The 20666-nt window shown below is 37.5% G+C and overlaps 1 protein-coding gene across 2 annotated transcripts in view; it reads left to right on the top strand.

Moving 5' to 3' along the window:
* The window catches only part of LOC126248250 (transketolase-like), a 173531-nt gene that overhangs the window by 140740 nt on the left and 12125 nt on the right, over nt 1-20666 (top strand). For both annotated transcript variants that reach the window (XM_049949099.1, XM_049949100.1), the window contains exons 4-8: nt 10439-10673; nt 12948-13091; nt 13213-13464; nt 13592-13729; nt 17230-17356. In XM_049949099.1, coding sequence (XP_049805056.1) covers nt 10439-10673; nt 12948-13091; nt 13213-13464; nt 13592-13729; nt 17230-17356 — 896 coding nt within the window. The remainder of the gene's footprint in view (nt 1-10438; nt 10674-12947; nt 13092-13212; nt 13465-13591; nt 13730-17229; nt 17357-20666) is intronic.

Raw genomic sequence — 20666 nt, 5'->3', positions numbered from 1 at the left:
CGAATGTGTGGAAAATGCTGACAAAGAGAAGGGACAGGATAGGATGATAGGGAATCTGTTAAGACATGAGGGAATAACTTCCATGGTACTAGAGGTATCAGTAGAGGGCAAAAACTGTAGACAGAGCTTGGAATATTTTGAGCACATAATTGAGGACATAAGTTGCAAGTGCTACTCTGAGATGAAGAGGTTGGCACAGAAGAGGAATTCATGGTGGGCTGCATCAAACCAGTCAGACGATTGTTGACCATGTAACTTGTTGGTGTGTGAGGAACAGTGTACTGAAATCTAGCTGAGAATTTGAAGTACTAGTCCACACATGGCACATGGAATGCCCTCCTCTTCAGCACGACAATGCCAAACCACATGAGAATGCTGCAACATCTGCATTCCTTTCCTTTCCAGATGCTTTGTGTTCACTGTCACTAGTCATCCTCAATGCAGTCCCGACTTGGCCCCATCTGATATTCTTCTGTTTACAAAACTTAAATAACACCTTCAAGAACTTCACTTTCATAGTGATAAAGTGGTGCAAGCAGAGGTGAGAGTTGGAGCTCCATTAAGTCAAACATTTTAGTGATGTTACCACCAAACCGGTCCCTCATTTGGAGAAATTTGTTTGTTGCCGGGATGACTGGTGTGGAATAAATTTGTAAACATGAAGAATAAAGACGGAAAATGTTAACAGTGTTGGTTTTATTTTTTAAAAAACTTTGAATTTTCACATTAAAAAATGGGAGGCATTTTTTTTCAGCAAGTCCTTGTATCATCTTAGAATCAGGTTCTGATTCTTCTCCATATCTCAACATTATCTGATCCAGTTTCTATTTCATGAAATATGGGTTCTTCTTCAGAGTCAGATAATCTGTCAAAGAAACCCTGGTATTTAATTTGACATTTCCAGTTTTGATTATCAGCAGCTGAAGGAGGTGGAACTGATTCTGAATTCCTGACCTCCATAAGTTTCTTTTCAGATCAATCCTTGTAAAATGAAAAAAATGTGTAAAGCTCAGCTAAAAACATTACAGGTGTGCCACATTTCAAGAGAAGCTGAAATGTCTAAAACCTTGGCTTGCAGTTTTTTTAAGGCTTTGCCGAACTGTTGCATAATGCAACTGCGCACTGATGTCGTGAAAGCTACCTCAATACTGAGACCCGAGTTTCTCCCGGCGTATACAGTGTTCAAATAACTTGCAGGAATGCAGCCAGGTGATGTCATAGACATCAGAAATTTCAACAGGAGCACACTGCTATTTTCAAGCAATAATTGCAGCAAGTAAGTGCTGTGCGATGGAGTGTACAGCCTTGGTTTTCAGAGAAACTCCGGAAAGTTAACACTCGCACACCGTGTAAACATTAGCACCATCACAAATCAAAGATGACAGACATAAAGTTATTGAGATTGAAATTAATAACAGTTAAGGTAGCATTAACTCAGTCTTTTTTTTTTCTTTTTTTTTGACATGGGCAAGAGCAGTTTTCCATGCAGACTATCAGGACTGTGGAGGTTCGATGTGCTGAACATAAGTGGCACACACTTAAAACAGCTGAGCAAATCTGCCATTGCAGAACATTGTCTTGGTGCTGGTTACCCTGTGGAGTATAACAACATGGAGATTCTGGCATGCATTTCCAGCCATTGGGATAGTGTTATTCAGGAAGCTGTTGAAATTTAAGTTAGCAACTAACCTTATAAAGAGGGATTGTGGTTTTTGTTTAAATTCTGCGTGGAATCCTGCTCTCTCCTTTATCAGAAAATAGAGGGACAGAGTTAATGCTACCTTCACTGTTGATTATTAATTTCACTATCAATAACTTGTGACGTGTGTGTGTGTGTGTGTGTGTGTGTGTGTGTGTGTGTGTGTGTGTGTGTGTGTGTGTGTGTGTGTGTGTGTGTGTGTAAATCGGTAAGACATTTATTCAATGCTATTTTCTCATTGGTTCTACCATATTGACTAATAACCACTTGTGATTCACCTTGTTCACTCCATTCATTCACTGTGCAAACAGTTACCAGCTGCAGCACACAACAGGAAACCTGTGGTACACAAATAGTGTACTTTTACTACATGTCTATACTGTTAACTTCAAACTTGCATCACACCCAAAAGGTGTCAGGTATTGCCTCTAAATTTCTGGTTATGAATGAGCTAACCGTGGGAACCCACTACATTTGTGGCAACCTCAGTTGTAGCTGACAGTTTGAAGGTGAGCTGGCTGCTTTCTTTTGGTTGTCAGTCAGTTGTAGATTATGCAAGAGATATCCAGAACTTGGGTGACCCCAGACTCCTGAATTTATCCTGGCCACATATACTTTCTTCAACTCAAACTGCTCATCTAGTTTTGGCAGCACCAATTTTGCAATAAATGTTCTGGTGGATCTTGTTGGCATTTTTTTGTGAAGTTTCCTATTAGACATGAGCAGCCCCTTATAGGAATGGTAAATCTGTGTTCCGTTATCTTCTAAGTGAGGGAACTAGGTGGTTACGGCAGATTTAAAATCCTGACTTACCATCCAGATTTTAATTGATCAGTATTATGTGACAGTTTATCCATTAGTAAAAGATATAAAGATATTAATTTCCTGTTGACCAAAGATGTAAACGAAGTAAAAAAGACTTGTGGGATGTGAGACATACTGCATGTTCACAGAAAAATGCTTGTATTTTGAGAGTGAACTTAACTGCTAAGACTTTGATATGAAAAGTTGTTTCCAGCATTTTTAACAAAATATTATAAACACATCAAATTGCATACTTTAAATTATACATATCTGTACACACATTTATATATACAGAACTTTTGATGATTATAATTGATAAGTTACACTTCGTGATCACAAGTATCTATACACACCCAAAAACACATATTTTTCATATTAGGTGCATTGTGCTGCCAGGTACTCTCCATACCAGCGACCTCAATAGTCATTAGACATTGTGAGAGAGCAGAATGGGGCGCTCTGCAGAACTCGCAGAATTTAGGTGTGGTCAGGTGGAATGGGTGTCATTTGTCATACGTCTGTACACGAGATTTCCACACTCCTAAACATCACTAGGTCCACTGTTATCGATGTGATAGTGAAGTGGAGATGAGAAAGGGCACGCACAGCACAGAAGCGTACAGGCCGACCTTGTCTGTTGACTTACAGAGACCGCAGGCAGTTGGTGAGGTTTGTAATGTGTAATAGGCAGACATCTATCCAGACCATCACACAGGAATACCAAACTGCATCAGGATTCACTGAAAGTACTAAGACAGGTAAGTGGGAGGTGAGAAAACTTGGATTTCGTGGTCAAGCGGCTGCTCGTAAGCCACACATCACGCCGGTAAATGCCAAACGATGCCTCTCTTGGTGTAAGGAGTGTAAACATTGGACGATTGAACAGTCGAGAAATGTTGTGTGGAGTGACGAATCAGTCTACAGTGTGGCAATCCAATAGCAAGGTATGGGTATGGCAATGCCCGGTGAACTTCGTCTGCCAGTGTGTGTAGTATCAACAGTAAAATTCAGAGGCGAGGGTGTTAAGGTGTGTTCGTGTTTTTCGTGGAGAGGTCTTGGCCCCCTTGTTGTTCTGTGTGGCACTATCACAGCACAGGCCTACATTGATGTTTTAACCACCTTCTTGCTTCCAACTGTTGAAGAGCAATTCCAGGATGGCGATTGCATCTTTCAACATGATCGAGCACCTGTTCATAATGCATGGCCTGTGGCGGAGTGGTTACACATCGATAACAATCGTGAAATGGACTGGCCTGCATGGAGTCCTGATCTGAATCCTATAGGACACCTTTGGGACGTTTTGGGACGCTGACCTTGTGCCGGGCCTCACAGACAGACATCTATAGCTCTATATGAAGATAGTAACTGTTCCGAAAGAACAGATACCGGTGATGACTATGCAGCTTATCTAGAAAGAAATGATAATTAATCGAAACCCTCGGCTGCCGACAGGTGTTGTTGTTATACCTCAATGGGGACATCTGAAAATGTGGGCCCTGGCTGGGACTCGAACCTGGGATCTCCTGCTTACATGGCAGACACTATCCATCTGAGTCACCGAGGACAGAGGATAGCGCGACTACAGGGACTTAACCTTTGCACGCTTTCCGTGAGACCCACATTCCCAACTGTCCACAACCTAGATTCGTAATGTTCCTAAAGGATATTTACCCATTCACTCATTACTCGCGCCAACTAAGGTGACAATTCCCTTAAGAGTCTGGGCAAAGTGTGCGCATTGGCACAGGAAGAGGTCAATGGCCGGGTAGCCTTCAACTATATATGAAGATTGTAACTGTTCTGAAAGAATATATACTAGATTGGTATCTGTAATTATCATTTCTATCTATACCTCTCCTCAGTGCAGCACTCTATGCAGAATGGGCTACCATTCCCCAATAAACCTTCCAGCACCTGATTGAACATATGCCTGTGACAGCGGAAGCTGTCATAAAGGCTAAAGGTTGGCCAACACCGTACTGAATTCCGGCATTACTAATGGAGGGCGCCACAAACTTGGAAGTCATTTTCAAGCAGGTGTCCCCGGATACTTTCGATCACATAGTGTATCTGAGGGCATTACAAAATTTTTTTTTAAAGAATTGGCGTTTGGGGTGAGGGCAAAAAACTTGCTCAATAGTAGGTTTGTCCATAAAAAAAGCTGATACGCACTTTAACCCTCAAAATAACATTTTTCAGTTACTAACATGTTGCACATTTGATACACCATATTTGCTCAATAGGTCTTGGATTAATGGAAAGCCTTTTCACTGTATACAAAACCATTGAGGGTAAGGCCTCTGTATGATGCTCAAACTGACATTAAGAATATCACGAAGTGTGCTACAGTGACATATTTGTAATGCGTGCTGTTTGCAATGCAACAGCTTGTAGTGTGTCCTTGAAAACCAAAAGGACCACCACAGAATGAATTGCTGTCCACTGGAAGATATGCAAGTCTCTGAAACTGTTTCATCTTATGTCTAAATAAATACAGGTGCACTGGCGTTGTTTCAATAGTAAAAAAAAAACATACGAAGTGGCTCTGAATACTCAAATATTCTTGTACAATGCCTGAGTAGATGATGCTGCTGACGAAAACATCAATGTAATTAGAAAAGTTAGCCGTATAAAGATGAGCATGGCAGTCTGAAACCAGTTCTAGTATTGAAATAAAGCATTTTAATAGCAATTGTGGCCGGTTGCATTAAATATATGCAGACATCATAAGCCAGGTAAACAGTGAGACCAGAAAAAGGTTGTGGTAAGCTAAGTTTGGAGCAGACCTGTGCATGGATGCAAAATGTGGGGATGATAGTGGAGTGATTAAAAGATTTAAAATGTGATGTTACAGTAAGAAATGTAGTAGTCCTGAACTGAGCCAATGAGAAAAAAAAGAATAATAGCAAAGAATATGAAGTAGATAAAATGGTTGTGTATGTCTTAGAATGTAAGTTGTTCAAAACTGTTGTAGAAGGAATGATGGAATGAAAGAGATGCAGTGGCAGACATACATATGAATGTATAACACACTGTTTTGATGATTATTGTGCAGTGTGTATGTTGAAATGAAGAAGATAAATGGCAAGTGATGGGAATGGAGAGTTGCGTTAAACCAACTGCTGTTCTGCAGTTGTTGGCCTCAGTTGCCAACAGCAGAAAAATATTTATGACTAAAGTAAAGGAACGTGGAAGTGTCTTCCAATGTTAGGTATTGCAACCTAAAGAGTTTTATTATTGAATTTCATAGGTAACTAAAATAAAAATTCCTATGGATTGATTTCATTTCTGCATGATGTAACACCACACCCCTCTCTTCAAATACAAAACCTAAATATGTGCAACATGCAAAGTGCTGTCACCTGCAAATAGAGCATACAAATGACCCGATGATCACTCTGCAAAAAGCAGTTTAAGGTTAAGCATGTCATATAAAGTAGCAAGTGGTGCTTTGTGCAATACAGGGTGTTGTGTCTGTAGCATTTTTAAGGATAGTGTGTTAAATTTCTGAGAACGGTTTATTGGTGACTACGTTAAGTGTTGTAGCGCTCTTGCCAGGTGCAGCATTAATGAAATCTGATTATGGGTATTGACAGTTTGCGCAATATATTGAAGGAGCCTGATGAGCTGTAAAAATATTGATGTGTGCCCAACATATTGCAAAATACATTCTGCAATACATGGCAGTTCCTGCCAAGAATGAGAGAAATTAAAATTTGCTCCAAACGAATTAACATAAAAAGCTAAAAAAAGGTAACTGCCAAATATTGGTGTAAGCTGGAGGATATATGTTAAAGCATCATGCGGTACTTTGAGAAATGAAATTTCTAACTGTTTCAGAAACCCCAGATACCTCTCTCTCTATAATCATAGACCTACTACAAACAACCAAGACTGCTCACTATTGCTTGTGTAGTGTTGCCATATTGAATTCTTCATTTGTAGGGCAATGCATTCAGTAAACTATGTCAGATATCTGATATATATGCAATTACTTAAGAGGTGCAAATAACTTTCATGAAGACTTTTATCCTTGTTAGAAAAAAGTGTGAAAAATGAAGTAGCTAGTTGGTTATATTGGAGATTAAAAGTCCAAGCTAGTACATGAGAGTTGCACGTCATCGAATGCTGACAGATTTCTGAAGAGTCCCAGCATAAATATTGTGCAATAATAGTGTGTCATTCTTGGCCTCACACTTTCATGCAATATGTTGACACAATGAGGGCCCCATTAACTTTGACAGATCAAAAGCATGTCAAATGTAATGAACAACTTGAAAAAAGGTGACAGAAGAGATTTGTTAATGGAATAACTCTGAGTTTTTTTTGAAATATCTACAGGTGTGAGTTAGTAATTCCTACCCACCACCTTCTACACATTAAAGTAATAGAATTTTTTCTGCAGAACAGGAGAAACTTTTTGTTTTCAAATTTTACTTTGCTATCTGTTGGACATTTTATATCCCTGGGTGAGTTATCAAACCTATTTGTTGCAGCGTTGTGCACCCCCTTTTTGTGCAAAAGACAACCTTAATGTGGAGTCATGGATGTCATTTTTCCTTCTGGTATTGCGATTATGCACATCATTGTTCCTATTGAGCTGCAGTAGATTATTCACAACAAACTTCATGACAGAATAAATATCCTGCAAAGCAGTAGTTAGAAAGCCAAACTTCTTAAACAGATGTCCACAAGATGAGCATGGGTGAGCACCACAAGTCTCATAGCGTGATTTTGAGCAATGAAGGCTTTCTTTCTTAAAGATGAATTACCCCAGAACATTATGCCATATTAATTATTGAATGAAAAGAGACAAAATATGTCAACTTACTGATTTGTCTCACCCTAAGATTTGCAATTGTTATAAGTGCAAATATGGCTGAACTAAGTTGTTTTAGGAGTTCCAATATGCTCTTTTTCCTGTTTAAATTCTCATCAATATGGGTACCTAAGAATTTTGAAGTTAATGCCCTATTTATTACCTCCTCATCATGTGTTATACACATCATTGGTGTAGTACCCCTGCATGTGCAGAACTGAATAAGAGTATATTCGTGCTATTTTAAAATTGAGGTGAGACTATTTCCAGAAAATGAATCGATGTTACTTTAAGAATTTTGTTTACCATTTCTTCTGTTTCTGTATGTTTGCTAGGACTGATTACAGTACTAATGTCATCTGCAAAAAGAGCTAACTTTCTTGTATATTAGATGGAAGATAGTGGACCTAATATTTAACCTTGGGGAACTCCATACGTGATTTCTCCCCAGTCAGAATAATGCCATGGACTGGATTGGTTTATTTACTAACAAGGGAACCTCCCCATCGCACCCCGCTCAGATTTAGTTATAAGTTGGCACAGTGGATAGGCCTTGATAAACTGAACACAGATCAATTGAGAAAACAGGAAGAAGTTGTGTGGAACTGTGAAAAAATAAGCAAAATATACAAACTGAGTAGTTCATGGGAAGATAGGCAATATCAAGGACACTGGGAACGCAGGAGCGCCGTGGTCTCGAGGTAACGTGAGCAGCTGCGGAACGAAAGGTCCTTGGTTCAAATCTTCCATCTAGTGAAAAGTTTAATTTTTTATTTTCAGTTTGTGACTCTCTTAAGTTTTCATCACTTTTTTGAGAGTGATTATCACATCCACAAGAAAACCTAAATTGGGCAAGGTAGAAGAATCTTTTTACCCATTCGCAAAGTGTGCAAGTTAGGTGGGTCGACAACATATTCCTGTCATGTGACGCACATACCGTCACCAGTGTCGTATAGAATATATCAGATGTGTTTTCCTGTGGAGGAATCGGTTGACCTATGACCTTGTGATCAAATGTTTTCGGTTCCGATTGGAGAGGCACGTCCTTTCGTCTACTAATCGCACGGTTTTGCGATGCGGTCGCAAAACACAGACAAAACAAACTTATTACAGTGAACAGAGACGTCAATGAACGAACGGAAAGATAATAACTATGCAAAAATAAAGAAAGTAAAATTTCCACTTGAGGGAAGACTTGAACCAAGGACCTCTCCTTCTGGAGCTGCTCACGCTACCACGGGACCACGGCGCTCCTGAACTCACGTTCTCCTTGATGTTGCCTATGTGGCCCATGGACTACTCAGTTTGTATATTTTGCTTATTTTTTCACAGTTCCACACAACTTCTTCCTGTTTTCTCAATTGATCTGTGTTCAGTTTATCAAAGCCTATCCACTGTGCCAAGTTATAACTAAATCTGATGGGGGTGTGATGGGGAGGTTCCCTTGTAAGTACAACTTTCTGTATTCTTTTGGTTACATATGACATTATCCACTGGTTGGATATGCTGTCAGTCTCATAAAAGTCAGATTATCTAGGAAAACATTGTAATTTACATAGTTAAATACCATAGGTAGGGAGCAGAAAATACCAACTGATGCTATTTTATTATTTAAGGTTTACAAAATTTGATGAGTCAACACATAAATGGCAGTCTCGGTAGAACAACTCTTCTGAAATCCGAAGTGTGATTTGCTAAGAATATTATTGTTGCTTCACGTCCCCAACTATTCATAAAGCCTAATGTTATAATATGCTTCAGAGGAGTCCAGGACACATTCCATTTGCTAAATGGGAAACTTCTGAATGCAATGGAGGATTTTTCCATTTGATCAGTTGAGATGAATACAATTACCTAACACTACCTGTTTTAATTTTTCACTTGATATTTCTCACCTCTTTCCGTGAATTGTCTAAAAGTAAATATCTCGTCTCCTTACTTTTTAGTTTGGGTTTTGTAATCATCTTTCAGGTTCTAGAATTCTTGTATGTAAGCTGTAAGGAATGCTTGTTACAGTGCTGATGTAAGCCTTCAACAAAGCTTTCTCAAATTCAATTATGTATGTTTTCTGTGTGGTTGGTATTATGCACAGTTCATTATTATCCAATGGTTCTATGTAAATTTCCATTCTTGGTGATAACTCAAAAAAACCGATATTGTCTTCAAATTTTTATACTCTTCCAGTATTAGATGTACTGTACAAAGAGCAGTTTGATTTTGCAATCTACCTTCTTGAAAGTAAACGATGTTTGTGACTTGTAGACTACTTGGTTTGCTTAGTCATAACAATAGCAGCCTGTCATCAAAGAGGAGGCTGGTTTTACAGGTTCCTTTATGAAATTAAATAGGTTGTTGTAGAACATAAACACTTCTGTGTTTTGTTCTAAGCACAAAGTTTTCGTCAGTGGGACTATAGGAAACACATGTAGTTGTATTAATAACCTTAATGTTGAATGTTTTAATAGCAAGTTCAACAATTAATTATACCAGAGAATAAATTTTAATTTCCCTCGTGTTTAAGTATTAGGTTTGCCATGAAGCTTATAAATGTTAATTTAATGCTGGTATAGTTCCATTAAAAAAAGGACCTAGTGATTTTCCTACCAATGATCTGTGTATAATCCAGTTGTATTTTGTAATGAGATGTAATTGGGCAAGTGGATTAAAGTAGGAAAATTCCAACTGGTAGGTATTTGATAAGATCATTACTATCATATAGAATTGTCAAAGGACAAATACCAAAATTATTTTTACACATATTTAAGTTTCTTTGTGGCAAATGAGTATAGTTACCACTGGAAAACACCCCAGCAAACCATTCTCTGTTGGCATTCTGTGTACAAACATTTCTGAGATATTCCTTTGTACAAGTCAACTAATCAGGTATTTGTTAGAAGTGCTGATTTTATTATGAAAATGAGAATTTGTGTAGATACTAGTTGGCATAATGTTACTTATTATGCCATATTTTGAAAATGGATAGTGTTGGCTATGGTCCTAGCAGCAGTGTAATATAAAACGATATGGATTTGTCAACAGTGTTCAAAGTTGACGTAGATGTCACACTTGTTTTTGTGTGTGTGATAAATGATGCATATTTTATTTATTACTTACAGAGTGTATTGCCTTGTGGGTGACGGAGAAAGTGCAGAAGGGTCCATATGGGAAGCTCTCAATTTTGCCAGTTATTATAAACTGGACAATCTCTGTGTTATATTTGATGTCAATCGTCTGGGTCAGTCTGATCCAACTGTGCTGCAGCACAACATGGAAACCTATCGTAAAAGGTTGGATGCATTTGGACTTAATGCCATAGTTGTTGATGGCCATGATGTGGAAGAATTGAGCAAGGTAAGTTTCAGTAGTATTGAGCTGTCTGTTGTTGCTGATGCTAGTGAACTAAGAATAATTGTTTCCATATTGCTCAGTTACCTTTTCTTACTAATGGTAAGTCAGTAAAAAAAAAATACTATGTGTGTGATAAAATGGCAAAGTGAAAGCTGTGGATTTTAATGAAGTGTTGCAAAATCTAAGGGATGTGGTTTACTAATATTGTTGGAAATTGAATCTTGACTTGTTCCTCTAAATGGAGGTTAACTCTACCTACATAAATGATGCCCCAGAAATGTTAGTGTGACAAGACCTACAGGAAAATAGTAAGCTTTGATGGCGATGTTCAGTTATTTGCCTTGTAAATAAATGGAGCTGTCTATTGTGTAAAACATTGTCATTTTGATCTTACTAGGAAGGAGCCAGATTTGAGGAACTTTTCCATGTTAGGTATGAACTCACCTCTCTTATTTCCATATCATTATGAATAAAGTATAAGCATATTTTCATGGCAATAAATGAACAATAGCAATAGGTGCTACTTTCAGAGTTTGTGACAGATTGTGAAATCGTACCCCCCACCCCTCAATTGCCTCTGGCTATCTCATAGTGCATACAGCACAAGATTATCTGACAGTTAAAGTTAATTTGAAGCAGGCTTCGGCTTCGCATGTCTGTCACAATAACATAATGCAATATTGTTTACATATCTATGGCATTGTGTGTTGCACTGTGTGAATATATGAACAAATGTTTGATCCCTTCAGAAACAATTCTTGGAGACTATTTGAGCCATGTTTAGTGTTGGGCACACAAACTGAATCTAGTTGGAAATAGTATTTTTTAATTAACCTTCAAAGTTGAACACTACAATAATGAACTTAGAGTGCTTTTCTGAACACAATAAAAAGAGAAAACATTAGTATTCACAGTTCTGTAATGAGAAAATAAATTGGGAGATTCTTTCCTGTGTCAGTATTAAAATGCTGGAATTGTTGGAGTTCCATAGCCACTTACATGGCACAATATTTGAAGACATAGTGGAATTCTTTCCTTAGTGATGATGTATGGAACTTGACAAACGCAGGCATTGCATATTTTAAGTGACTTTTAGATGATGTAAATTCTATTGTGGACACTAGGTTTGTTAAAAATGTGCCTGTGGATTAATTTTATGACATTATACTAAACTTCAAAATGTGCAATTTATCATGAATTCTGCTCAAAGTCAAAACAGGTTGAAGATGGCTTCATTATTGTGGGAAAAGGATGAAACCAACAAGATTTATAAAACTTTAGCCACAAAGTTCACAGAAAGGTGAAGGAATCACAAAGTTCACAGAAAAGTGAAACAAACATTGAAATACAGTGGGTTGCACGTTCCAACTAGGCTGACAACTCTTAGGATCACATTCCATGGAAGTCTGTGTTAACAGACGTAGGTTCTTGTTCCAACACTAGGGTAATACTAATGAACTCTGTCAATGTTGACAAGGCAAAGTGGAATTAAAGGTTCAGGCAATGCAGGTATTCTAAAGGACTACTTGTACCTTCATTTATATGAAAACTATTTTCCATGCCAGCAATAATATGTGGACATTGTAAACATCTGCAGGCAACAAAATATACCTCCCATGTTCCAATATAGACTCTAATAAATATAATGTATTTTGTAGATACATGTTTAACATAATTCTAAATAACCAAATAACACTGAAATTGACCCTAAAATAGAACAGATTCTTGGCTGTCCCATAAAATTATCATTGTAGGTATTCAGAACAGTATGTTATTCTGTGAATTTGTTTTTAAAATTTATTCGCTGCCTGTGATTTCCTCGACATCAGCTGTATTAGGTATACATCTAACACCCAACAGTAACACGTGAAAATCTCTGCTGGACCAGGACTCAAACCAGGATTTATGACTTGCCTCGAGTGGTCCCCTTTGCCCCTTTAGCTATCTGTGCCTTTTCACTGGACCAACCCAAATGTATCTGCTGTTAAGCAATTAACAGGCAGTGAATAAACTTCAAAGAATTTAGTACAGCTGTGGATTGTTAAGTCTGGTGTTTTAGGCATGTGTGTAAAAATGTATTATTGTGTTACGTTGCTTAGAGTATTTATAATAAAATTCTGAAAAGAGGATTAAAGAAGGAAACTCCACTTAATAAAGGGTGAAAGCATGTTTGCACTGAAAAATTGAACACAATTTTATTTATGGTATTGATATTATGTATGCTTTTGGGATTTTCTCATTGAAGGTGTTGATGGGGAATGTTGCTCTTCCTAACAGGCATTCCATGAAGCTTCCACCACCAAAGGAAAGCCAACTGCTATAGTGGCAAAAACATACAAAGGAAAACATTTTCCTTCAATTGAAGATCAAGAAAATTGGCATGGTAAACCACTTGGTGCTCAGGCAGATACAGTTCTCGAGGTATGCTGCTCTTTTTTGTCAAGAATAAAAAAGAATGATAAATTGTCATTTAGCCATAAACTTACCAGGTAATTGTACTTTTTACCTCATCTCTCAAGTTTCCCATTTTGTTGTATTTCAGCATTTAAAATCTTTAATTAAAAATAAAGGTCCACTGCAACTGCATCCCCAAAAGCCTCTGAAAGAAGATGCTCCTATTGTTGACATAACAAATGTGAAATTATCCTCACCTCCAAACTACAAGACAGGAGAAAGTGTGGCAACAAGACTGGCATATGGGACTGCACTGGCAAAAATTGCTGCCAACAATAGTCGTGTCATAGCTCTTGACGGTGATACAAAGAATTCTACCTTCTCTGACAAGCTTCGGAAGGTACGTCCTGTTATAGTCCAGTTATGGTACCTAATTGTGAAGTTTTTATGCGTTAATCTCTTCGGTAGAATGATGTTCCTACCATTGTGACAGCAAGATTATCAATTTGATCTTGGTGTTTCTGCAGGTGTATCCAGACCGGTACATAGAGTGCTTCATCGCAGAACAAAATCTTGTGGGCATAGCAATTGGAGCTGCTTGTCGTGACCGCACTGTGGCATTTGTGTCAACTTTTGCTACATTCTTCACAAGGGCATTTGATCAGGTGTGAACAACAAATGTATTATACCTACCTAGTTTAGATTCTGAATATTGAAGACTGGTGTAAATAGTTTCATGGTGGGTCATTGCTTTTCATTGCTAATTATTTGTGATATTGGCAGATTAAGTTTACATAGTATTCAGTTCTGTTGGACACATTCCTCTTGGTTGAATTATCCATTTTTCCCCCCACATTGTAGTTATTTAGTCAGGTGCCAATTAACTCCAATTCTATAAATAATCAAACTCCCAAGTATGAAATGGCTTCAAATGTCTGATTACTTAATAAATGAGTTAATGTGTTAAATATTTGACTTAAAGCATGTGAGAAAAACTTAGGAAAGGTTTGAATTCATATATGAAGTTGTTTGGTGGTTACTAAATGTTTAAGAACACGCAGTTTCTGACTGTAAAACTTGTCTTATTGTGTTTAAAAGTTTAACGTAGGATTCTGCCTCTTAATAAGTAGATTATGACAGCATTTTAAATTTGGTCAATAATTGCAATAATTGATGCATTGAAAACATTCCTCCTCCCCCCCCCCCCCCCCCCTCCCCTCTCTTGGTACTGTTAGGCAACCTGCAACTGATACTGGGTTCTGCGATAGTGGTTTAGTATTATAAATATTCACTCTACTTTTCCAAAAGGATAAAATTACACTGTTGTTCCATGAAATTTGGTAATCCTAATATTTTACTGTAAAATATAATCACTTATTAACTCTGAATGTTTGTGTAATAGCAGTGTGGTGTTAGATCATCTGTAGCATTATAGGTATGGTTTAAGTTTGTATCTTAAAAAGGATACACTGTTGGCACATTGTCACTTACTTTGGTATTTTCTAAAATTAAATTATCACATATACGTATTAGACAGCAGTGCACAGAAACCATCAACTCACAAAAATTCACTAAAATGAGTAGCAAATAATGTTCATAATTAACTTATCAAATGTGCCTGTTGTCTGGAAAAGCCTTAATGAATTGAATTTAGTTGGTGTCTAAATGACTGGTTATCAAAAGTGGCACTGAAGGCTGGTTTGGGCAAGATAGTGATTTACTAGGCATGATCTTATTGGAGGGGTGGTATGTAATTTACTTCATGTCACCTTTGAGCTGACATAACCCAGCTAGTTGTATGGGTACATGGTGTTTAACCTGATCTCTGAACTGTGGTGCAATTTTTCACTAGCTAGAATCTTAAATTCTTTAATCAAGCTACACAGGGAACTATAGAGGAAATTCAGCATTGTAAAACAAGGGTAATGTAATGTAATCTAATTAAATCAATTGATGCTGAGGGAATCAAATTAGGGAATCAAACACTGAAAGTCAGAGACTGTATATAAAATGTAGACTGACATTATCAAGAAAAGTATTTCTGAAGGAAAGAAATTAAACATCAGACACAAATAGTAAGTCTTAGGAAGTCTTTTTATGGAGATAGTTCTTTGGATTATAGCTTTGTATGGAAGTGAAATGTCGATAGTAAAAAATCTAGACAAGAAAAAAATAAAAGCTGAGAAGAGACAGTTGAAGATTAGATGGGTAAATAGGCTAACTAATGAAATGGTACTGAATTGAATTGGAGAGAGGTTTATTGCATAGATGGACCAAAAGAAGTGATCGGTTGATAAGATACACCCTGAGGCATTGAGGAATTGTCACTTTTGTTATTAGAGGTAGTTTGAGGATAAAATTGCATAGTAAGACCAAAGGTTAAAATGTACCTTCAGAAATTGGTTATTAAGATTCAGTATTTTTCAAAGGTTTTATTATTCTGACACTTCCTTCAAAATAGATTGGGGTGTATGTTCTCTTTTTATTTAGTCCACAGCATGCATGGCTGATGCCACATTGTTCATTTGCACATATGATTGCTAGTGGAGAATGGAGATCCATGTGTTTGAAATTTGAACTACTTATTAGACATATAGCAGCTCGCCAAAATTGTGTGTGTGTGTGTGTGTGTGTGTGTGTGTGTGTGTGTGTGTGTGTGTGTGTGTGTGTGTGTGTGTGTCCATCCACCCATAGTTGGTAGCAGAACTGACATAAAATTCTTTGGTCCAGTTCTGATAACACTCTGCATGTGATGTGTAGGTGGGCTGGTTGTAAACTTGTTGGTACAGCTTACCTGCATTTGGACTTTGTGTAAAAATTATATATATATTCTAAGTTTTGACGTCTATATTCTAAGTTTTGACGTCATAGGCGTTTACTTTACTTGTGGCATGTTGTTAAATCATTGCACCTGGACTCAGATTCTGAATATTTAATGAATCTGTCAGTGCTGACAATTGCATAGTTAATCACACTAACAACTTCACTTAACCCTTTGCAAATTGCCTGATACTAACTTATATTATAGGCAACTTATTTCAACTGGCCCTTTTAAGCAAATTGGGCAGTCTGTTTACCCCAAAAACTGTGCAGAAATTTACAGAAGGTATAAATCTGGTTTACAAGTTTCCATAGTTATTTTAGTAACCATTTTTGTTTTTAATTTTGTATGTCTGTCTTAAACTCTTGCTTAATAACGTGATTGTGGTAATCTTACTTGCATCTGCTGCCTGTGAGGGATTGCAATACCCATCTAACCATCTTGTGGCTCACTGTAGGGCAAAGTATTCGTGAAATGCCCTCCCTTTCTCAAATGGACTGTTTCCCATGTATGTCCAAACTGACACTACTGTGGCTCGGTAGAGGTGGGTCCTATCTTACTGATGCCTTAAGACGTAGAGGAGTATGAGATTGTTGGCACTTCTCCAAACTAACATCTACCATTTATCAGATAATTAAAACTGTTGCATGATGGTTAGTCTTAGATGGTTAGATTACAAAAGGCAACAGAATTGTCATTAGTTACATGGGACCATGGTAGACATTTGAAGGTCTTATTTCAATAGTGGTACACTTCCAATTTTGTTCATTTTGAGATACTGAGGCTTAAACATAGTGATGACAATAGAAATAAATGATAATCCCTTGCAATGTTTCAGATATGTCGGAGAATTGTCACCACTCGGGTACATATAAGCCTCAAGATATAAAAACAAACTAACTTTGAGGTGTACCACTATAGGAATAAGACCTTTGTTTATAAGCCTTGTTTCAGCATCATAATGGACACACACACACACACACACACACACACACACACACACACACACACACACACACACACAAATCTTATGGAAGTGCCTTTTCTCACATTTCCTTATTCTCCTTTCATAAGAATGTGAGACATCAAGGGATTACAAATTTAGTATTGGAGGGAAGTGTGTAGGGTAAAAATCGTAGAGGGAGACTGAGAGATGAACACAGTAAGCAGATTCAGAAGGATTTAGGTTGCAGTAATTATTCGGAGATTAAGAGGCTTGTGCAGGATAGTTTAGCATGGAGAGCTGCATCAAACCGGTCTCCAGACTAAAGATGACAACGAGAATGCTCTGTAACATTCACATAAGTCACATAAAAGTAAGACTTCCCCGGTTTTTTGTTTCAGATCCGTATGGGTGCAATTTCTCAGACCAATGTGAACTTTGTTGGTTCCCATTGTGGTGTCAGCATTGGTGAGGATGGCCCAAGTCAGATGGGTCTTGAGGACATTGCCATGTTCCGCACAATTCCAGGTAAACTGAAGTCTTGAATATTAGCAGAATAATTGTGTACAAGACCTATGTGCATACTAAATAGAAATTTTTGCTATCTCTCGTATGTGTTCAGGAAAAACACTGAAAATTTGTATGTAGTTAATTATTCATTCATGAATTATTTTTAAAGGCTGGCTGACTTTAGTACTGCAAGGAACTTGTTGAAATATCAAGTAATTTTTTGTTTGCATTTTGTCATAATATGCTAATGTGCTACAGTCTTCAAATGGTCAAGAAGACATCTGCAATTGAAACAGCAGTATAGTTTAAAATAAAATAATTTATTGGTATCAACATGAAAATAAAGCAAGCCTGCCTGTGTTCTATGTTATCTTCATTGTGCAAGATACATCACTAGAGGTGGCCACAAGCAGTGGAAGTGATTAAATACATTGAACAACTTAAATAATATGTAACTAGTACAACCACTGATTAAGATATCAGAATTCTTTTCTGTGAGAAACCAGAATTGTCCAAATGAAGGAAAGTGCTGTCTGTTTTTAAAGCAGTATTATTTATAACATTTTGATACATAAATTTCAATTATTAACGTTATTTTGGTGAGATTATTGTGTTGTTTAATTTGTAAATAATGAAATTTCACAAAAATGCGTTGCATTAACAGTGATTCTTTCTTTGACATGACTTAATTAAGTTGAACAAGCCGGAAGGAAATTTGAAGAGACAGCCAGCGATGTTCATTCAGCTACTGACTCTACAAGTTAAAGCATCACAAGAAAGTATTTACTGTAAGGTAGAGTCTCTTGGGAGTTTCAGATAACCAATATGATCCATCCTCTGGATTGCTTATATACCTGCATGTTTCACTTTGATGCAGTGTACCCGTAGTTCCACATATTCTGCTTGTGTAGTTCAACTTAGTGTGTGTTATCATTACAGACTCTTCCTGTAGCCCACAGTTCAAATGCTGGGTGTTTTTAATGTTTTGCACATCCGCTTTAAAGCTGCTAAATATGCATTTATGATTGTAACAGAGTTACAGTTTGCAGTTTTGTGTGTGTCTGTTCATATGTATTGCACACAGTAACCCTCCTGAACCATTAATTTTAAGTTTGTTTGCAAAGTGATATACACTACCTGACAAAAGTGAAGCACTCTGAAGGGGAGACGATAACAAAATGAAACTTCACCAGTTGAGAGGGGAGGTATTGCAATTGCAGTGATTAAAAAATAGTCAAATTTACAAAGAACTTAGCAGTAAGAGTCCACTTGTCAATCTGATATTCTGTTCCCTCTGGCATGGATGCAGGCACTAATTTGGTTGGGAAGGGTGTTATAAAGCCATTGTATCCTCCCTTGATTCAGGCAGGCCCACAACTGTTGTAATTGGTTCTTGATATTGTGGATAAAGACACTAGAATGGAGTTACAGTCTCTGTAAACTCAAGAGCGAGCAGCGCTTTTGGTGGGGGAAGTGGCCTTTCTTGGAAGAACGCTGCCACCGGCCTACAGGGGCACCCAAAATCTGTTGCCCGTCATCTGTCTAGCAGTGTAGATTGGCATGCAGTGATATGCATCGTTTCTGTTCGTGGGATCTTAGTTGCCAGTGTCAGTAAGTTAACTTTGTATATTTATAGATGTACTTCTATATCCGGAAGTGATGGATAATCGTCTAGCATTGCAAGAAAATGTGCAGAATATGAAGAAGAGGAGGTATTTGGGGAGTAAAGAGCATTCGATCGTCTCTAATGTTATTACAGCGTGTAATAGAGGCGACCCAAAAAGAACTGTTGGCTAATATTACCAGTCCCAACCAAAGGCCTGCAATTTATGCAAACTTCAGCCTCACCTAATTGGACGTATAAGTAAGGAATGGAAAAATAAGCCGCATGGTTTAATGGAATCGTCACAAAGGAAAACTAATAATTTTGGGAGCAAACCCATAGTTACAGTCAGTTTCAAAATCACGTAAAACCTTCGATGCTTATGGAACACTAAATCTCTATCTCGTCCACTGTTCACCTGATTCTAAGACATATTGCTTAAAACATTTGCGCAATAGCTATTCTAAACACTGCCGAAATTTCCTTCAAAACATGTACACAGATTCTGGACTTCTAAGCAAAAAGCTTGACGTATGAGGTGCGCTCACACATTAATTTTTATTTTTTGGTAAGAACTTTATTTGTTAATCTACAGCAATGTTATCCTCTTCAAAATATTCCCCATTACATATTATACACTTATGCCAGTGCTTTTTCCAATTTCCGAAACACTTTAGGAAGTGTTCCCTTGAGATTCTTTATAAGTCTCTTAACTGTGCATTTTTAATCTCATCCATGCTTGTAAAACAGCTGTCCTTTAAGGCCTGCTTTGAAATGTTTATACCACTTGCCTGCCCTTGGTTTACTCATAACAGGCTCGCCAAAAGCAATATTTACCATTTCTAAAAATTTCATACACTTTATTCCATTCTTATAACAAAATTTAGTACATTAATTTATTTTTATACAAAAAAAATCGTTAATGCTACCAAAACACATGTAACCTTTCTGACAGCTAACAACAGAGTAAATACCCAATATGCATAACATTGAACACTTACTTTTGAGGCATGTTTACGAAGACAGTGACAAAAAAGTGGTGCAAATTGGACTAATACAACACACAAAATTATAAATTTCTGTTTGAGTCCTTCAAAGAAAACTTCTACCGTTTAGTAGAAACACAAAATAAGAACAAGCATTAAATTCTATAGACTGATTGCATTATATGGGGTTCGTTTTATGAATAGCAATAGAGGAACAGGAACATACATTCACATGAACAGGCATTTGGTTCTATGTTTGTAGTACAATCCTGACTTCCGCTCTTATCTTAATATTATTTACTCTATAATGTTGTATTTTGGAAGAAGTTATCGGTTTTGTATTCGTTGTGGTCTCAATGCATTTGTCTAAAAATAAACGTATCTGTAGACGGCTTCACCACAGATTTGAAGCGCGCGCCACGGCAGGGCCGGTACTACGTTGTGAAACAGCCTGTAGAAGCGCCTTGTGACGTAGCTAGGTTGGCAGAGTGGGGACTCGCTTGCTCTACAGTTTACCAACAGACTATATCTGAGCTGGTCCTGCACATACTACTGGGGACACATCTGGGGATCTTGCTGGCAACAGTAGTACGCCAAAACCGTCCTCAGTTCATACACACATTCTGTCTGTGGATGAGTGTTTTCCTGTTGAAAAATGACAGTAGGATATCGTGTCCTGAGAGCACATGAGGATGCAGGTGTACTGTTGTACTGGCCAGGACACGAAGTAGTGCTTGGT

The sequence above is a fragment of the Schistocerca nitens genome, chromosome 3, assembly GCF_023898315.1.
Source record: "Schistocerca nitens isolate TAMUIC-IGC-003100 chromosome 3, iqSchNite1.1, whole genome shotgun sequence".
In the NCBI taxonomy this organism is placed as follows: Eukaryota; Metazoa; Arthropoda; class Insecta; order Orthoptera; family Acrididae; genus Schistocerca; species Schistocerca nitens.
Note: the sequence above shows the minus strand (reverse complement) of the source record. Positions and strands in the feature narration are given on the sequence as shown.